Source organism: Calonectris borealis, chromosome 3 (assembly GCF_964195595.1).
Source record: "Calonectris borealis chromosome 3, bCalBor7.hap1.2, whole genome shotgun sequence".
NCBI classification, from domain to species: Eukaryota; Metazoa; Chordata; class Aves; order Procellariiformes; family Procellariidae; genus Calonectris; species Calonectris borealis.
In genome coordinates this window covers 46,340,601-46,346,302 of record NC_134314.1, presented here as the reverse complement: position 1 = coordinate 46,346,302, position 5,702 = coordinate 46,340,601, and the positions used below count along the sequence as shown (strand labels likewise).

At 53.8% G+C, this 5,702-nt stretch overlaps 1 protein-coding gene across 1 annotated transcript; it reads right to left on the bottom strand.

Moving 5' to 3' along the window:
- Positions 1 to 309: 309 nt before the first annotated feature.
- Positions 310 to 5,472, bottom strand: POU3F2 (POU class 3 homeobox 2). Its single transcript, XM_075148064.1, has one exon. It carries the CDS (start codon positions 5,470 to 5,472, stop codon positions 4,159 to 4,161), a length of 1,314 nt encoding a protein of 437 aa, XP_075004165.1. The 3' UTR covers positions 310 to 4,158.
- Positions 5,473 to 5,702: the final 230 nt, after the last annotated feature.

The window sequence follows — 5,702 nt, the reverse complement described above, 5'->3', positions numbered from 1 at the left end:
TGACCAAGGACTTTGAAATCCATACCCAGCTTCAACATTTTACCCGTCAGCACGTCTGCGGTCACAAAACACTTCTTCTTTCTGTCACTTCTCTTCGAAACTATTGATAAGATCATTTAGCTGAATCTGTGCGGGATGAGTGTAATATTGACTAGGAGTTAGAAAAGATGATTAAATCTAATAAGCCTAGAAACTACGGTGAAGGAGGGGAGGGAGAAGAGCAGGATAGCGCGCTTAGGAACCCGAGCCAGCCAAAAAGGACTAGAACACACCGCCGCATGTGCCAGCACTGCCCAGTCTGATGTCGCTCGCCAGCGCGCCCAGTCCCGCGGAGCGCCCCACGCCGGGACCCCGCCGGGTAAAACCCACCGGGTCGTTACACAGACGGAGCCGCGGACGTCTAACGTGAAAGCCCCGGCCCTGCCGGCTCGGTGCCGCCGCCGCGGGGCCCGGGGCCCAGCCCGGCCCGGGGAGCTCCCGCCCGTCCGCCCTAGGGGTGCGCGGCCCCAACGGGCAGCCGGATCCTTCCTCCCTCTTTTAAACGGTACTCACCATAACTAAGCCCCGCCTTTTTGTTTTTCTTTTTTTAAGGAGTCAGACCTTAAATTATCAAAAGGGAACGAAGAGGGGAGAGTCTCTCCCCCCATGCCTTCCACCAGAACACGCAACTAACTTGAGGAGCTGACCTCCCCACCAGCATCAAAGGCAGGACACCCCTACCCGCACAGCAATCAATGCTTCAAAACACACCGCTGCGGTTCATCTGCGGAGGGACACCGTGAACACAGCTCCTGCGGGTCTCCTTCGAGACCCTGGAAGTTACGAACGTGGAACCTCTCGGTATAGGCATCAAATTTATTCCAAAAATTCCATGAAATATAAAGGAATGGCGGTGCTTTTACACAGAACTCAACTCAGTATAAGTACTGGGGTGTTCTCCCTCCAAATCTTAAGAACTATGCAAATCTGTGCTATCTTTAAAAATAAAATAAAGATATTTCAATAATTAGAACAAACTATGAAGGTATTGTGCATTTCTGTTTTATGTAGATAATAAAATATTACTTTAACATAAATATATAAGGATCTCTGCGTTTTTATTTTTCCCCACAAGCACATCCAAATGTACCAAAACAAAGTATTTTTAAAGAGACTGAACCAAAAAAAAAATTACATCCCATATAGATTTTGTTCACCTACTCATTTAAAGCTACAGAAAAACAGTTTCCATAACCTGTTTGCTTTAAAAGAAATAAATATACATTGAGGCAGGCCACTTAAAAATGATATGAAAATATTTCCCTGGGTAGCATTTAAAAAAAAAAGAAAAATAGACAAAGAAAACATTGAAACTATTTCTGCATTTCAAAGGACAAATATTAAACATATATACATAGTGGTAAGGTTTGCGTGGTAACTTTTTTTTTTTTTTTTTAGTAAACCTATTTGGAGTTTGAGGCTTTTCTCAAACATCCTCTCGACTCCGTTTTCTGACCTTACGCACGTATTAATAAGTGTCTGAAAGTTCATTTCCTCCCTTTACCACTGGATCTGCCCTGATCTGATTCACTTCACTAGGCGCTAGTCCTCAACACTTTAAATAACAAGCAGCTCAATACATCCAAAAAAAAAAAAAAAAAAAAGAAAAGAGAAAAGCTTGGTGCCCGTATCTTTGTAACAATTGTTGGAAAACTAGGAAAAAGGCTAATGCATGTGCCTCTTAGAAATCATCATCTGTCTTACCAAGAAGAAAGAAAGAAAGAGAGAAAGAAAGAAAGGGAGAGAGAAAGAAAGAAGGAAAGAAAACCCAATGTCACAGGCGCTTTAAAAGACAATGAGAAACATACTCTAAAGCCTTAGCTACTGAATGCAATATTTATAGGAGAGTTCTGCGAGAGAATGCTTCACTGTTTTTTCTCCATAATTGTCCAACACTCAACTAAGTAAACTTTTAGATTATAAAAATGCTTTGTCTCTACAGCACCCGTTTGTGCTGACTAAATGATCCCTTTATGAATTTATAACTATCATAGTTTAAAGTTTCTCTAATGTATATGCATAGCTGTGTGTGTGCATAAGTACACAAACACACGCACGCAGACACACGCACATACATGCGCTGCTCCGAGGTCCCGCTCCTCTGCTTCCCTTTAGAGCTTTTTGTTTTGCTTTTTTTTTCCTTTTTTTTTTTGTCCCCGTGGGTTTTTCTCTTTTTTTTGGAAAGTTAACCGTTTCCCATCGAGATAATGTCACGAAATGCACTTTAAAACTATTAACGAAGGGGGGGAAAAAGACAGATTGAAAAATGGCATTTTTTTTTTCCCACTTCATTTCATTCCCCAGTGAAAGACACAAGGCTGCCCAAGTTAAAACTGGTCCTTTCCTTCAATAAATTATACCGCAATCTGACCAAAGGACGGGGGTAGGGATGGGGGGGAGGAGGGAGCTAGATACGAATAGAAGCAAACATAAAATACGAAAAATAAAAGCGAAAAAGAAACGCACACGGTCTCTGCGGAGAGGAGGGGGCAGCGTGTGTTTACACGCAGGTGTAAGCACCCGGGCACCCCCGCTCGGGCCCAGCAGCTCCTCGGGCTCTCCCTGGCTCTGTCCGGACGTGAAACTGCTCCATGAAAGAAAGTTTGGGGGCTGACATCGGCACGGGCTGCCAGGGCAGTGGGACCGGGGATGCCAAAGGCACACAGGGAAGCCTCGGGGGGAGGAGGGGAAGGGAAGGGGACTGGGGGGGGGTGTGAAGCTAAATAATCCCCTTTCCCTCTCAAAGAAGTGCCACTTTCTCCGGGAAAACTCTGGAAACGTGTTGTTTCGTCTCCGCCTTTCCCACACCGGGCCTTGCTCGCCCGCACTGACACAATCTGGAAGGGCTGCATATATTTTTTTCCTCCCCCTCTGGCTGCGCCTCGGCTCCCGGACACACTGCCTGAAAATGAAGTTTACTTTGTCGATTTGCATTATTCTCCCTTCTCCAAACTCGACTCTTGCCGTTGAAGGCGTATATTAAGCAATTACGAGAGTCACGTCTCTGGAGAACGGAAGCTGGCGGTGCATATATATGTGTATATAGAGAGATTATATATATGTGTATATATGTACGTCTATGCACGCATGCATATGCATACATACATACAGATATACGCATTCTTTTTGCTACGTTAAAGGAGAAAATAAGCGTTACACATATTTAAGAAGACTTGTTTATAACAAAAGTTCACATATACACATAAAGCAAAGGCTAAAACACAGTAACATATTGTAGACCGGTCACTGGTTGACTAACGCTCACCGTGGAAAATGCAAGTCATTTGCAAAATTAAGGTCGGAAAGGAAGGGGAAAAAAAAAGAAAAAAAAAAAAGAATTTGTTTATGTAAACTTCGATTTTCTTGCAGTGCAAATTGGTACGGTTAAATACTGTCTACATCAAAAGGGATAGCTTTTCCTTTCTCTTCTTTTTTTTTTTTTTTTCATATATTCCTACAGGGGATCCACAGAAAATAAACACAGCAGCATGTGCCAACACCGAGCGACATTCCACAATGCAATCTGCCTTTGTGTGGCGGGAGGGGGCTGCGGAGGGGACCCGAGGTGGCTGTGTCCCCCCCCTCCCCTCCCGCCCCCTCCTCGGCCGGGCAGCGCCGTATTTTTTCGCCAGCGAGCAAGGGAGTTTTGTGCGAACTGCTTCGCCCTGCGCCTGCCCTGCCGGTGCCGGTGCCGGTGCCTGCCGCTGCCCTGCCGGTGCCTGCCTGCCTGCCCGTGCGCGGTACTCACTCCACTCCGGTGCACGGGCACTCGCCTGGGAAAGGTCAAAGTACAGCATCGCACCTGCTACCGTCTAAGGGACAGTCCGGTGCAGGTGCTCTGTCTGTCTGTCTGTCTGTCTGCTGTGATTCGCGCTCGCCCTCTCGCTCGCTCGCTCGCTTTTTGATTTCTTTTCTTTTTTTTTTTTTTTGCGCGGTTTTTTTGTTTTTTGTTTTTTTGTCTTTTTTTTAAAGATAGGAGAAAATAATAATAAAAAAAAGAAAAACAAAAAAGAAAGAAAGGAGGAGGACAATCAAAAGTTGGGGGAAGGAGGAGAGGAGGAGGAGGAGGAGGAGGAGGAGGAGGAGGAGGAGGAGGGGCCGGGCGCCCCCGCCGCGAGTTCACTGCACGGGGGTCTGCACCCCGTGGTGCGGCGGCGTGTCCCTGCTGGCCCCGTACACGTCCTCGGCGCCCGGCAGCGTCCCTCCCGGGGGCGTCATGCGCTTCTCTTTCTGTCTCCTGTTACAAAACCACACTCTCACCACCTCCTTCTCCAGCTGTAGGCTGTCCGCGAGCGAGGTGATCTCCTGGGCGGAGGGCTTGGGGCACTTGAGGAAGTGGCTCTCCAGCGCGCCCTTGACGCTCACCTCGATGGAGGTGCGCTTTTTCCGCTTGCGGCCCTGCGCCGCGATCTTGTCTATGCTGGTGGGGCTGCCCGAGGAGGAGTCCGCCTCCTCCAACCACTTGTTCAACAAAGGCTTCAGCTTGCACATGTTCTTGAAGCTGAGCTGCAGGGCCTCGAAGCGGCAGATGGTGGTCTGCGAGAAGACGTTGCCGTAGAGGGTGCCCAGCGCCAGCCCCACGTCCGCTTGGGTAAATCCCAGTTTGATGCGCCGCTGCTTGAACTGCTTGGCGAATTGCTCCAGGTCGTCCGAGGTCGGCGTGTCCTCGTCCGAGTGCGGGTCGTGGTGCGGCGGCGGCCCGGGGGGCGCGGCGGCGGCGGCGGGCGGCGGCCCGGCCGCCCCGGGGTGGGGGCCGTGGGGCGGCGGCGGGTGCTCGGCGCCGTGGTGCGGCGGCCCGGGCGGCCCCGGCGGCGGCTCGTCGTGGGCGTCGCGCAGGCCGTGGTGGTGCAGCGCCGGCTGCGCGGCGCCCAGCATGCCGTTGACGGTGAAGCCGGGCGGCTGGGAGTAAAGCAGCCCCGCCTGCGCGCCGTTGGCCGCGGCCATGCCGGGCGGCAGGTGCGCCGCGCCGCCCGCCCGCCACGCCGCCGCCGCCGCCGCCGCCGCTGCCGCCGCGTGGTGCCCGCCGCCGCCGCCGTGGTGCACCAGGTGCGGCGCCCGCCCCGGCGGCGGGTGCTGCGGCGGCGGCGGCGGCGGCAGCTCGTCGCCGCGCCCGCCCGCCTGCACCACCGCCGGCTTGATGTCGGGCTGGCCCAGCGCGCCCGCCGACCAGGGCGCCTCGCCGCCGCCGCCGCCGCCCCCGCCGCCACCGCCGCCGCCGCCGCCGCCGCCGGGGCCGCCGTGGGACAGCGCCGCGATCCACTGGTGAGCGTGGCTCAGCGGGTGCCCGTTGCTCTGCAGCGCGTAGTCCGCCTGCACCAGGGCGCCGGCGTCGCGGTAGCCGCCGCCGGGCTGCATGCCGCCGGGCGGCTCGGCGTGCACCATGGGGGAGCCGGAGGCGAGCAGGCTGTAGTGGTTGGAGGCTGCGGTCGCCATGACTCGCCGAGCCGCACTGATCGCGCCGGTTAAAGGCGCCGCGCATTTGACAGCTACTTTTTCGCCTCGGGCGCCGCGCGGCGCCCGCGCCCCCCCGGCCCGCGCGGCGGGGCCCACTGCGAAGGCACGCGCGGCCGCCCCGCCCCGCCGCCGCACACCATTGGCTCCCCGCGTCCTGACGGACGCGGGCGCCCCTGGCAACCGCCGCCGCCGCCGCCCACCATTGGCGC

Excerpts from the sequence above, each read along its gene's own strand:
- POU3F2 (XM_075148064.1), bottom strand. The coding sequence starts at position 5,472 with ATGGCGACCGCAGCCTCCAACCACTACAGCCTGCTCGCCTCCGGCTCC.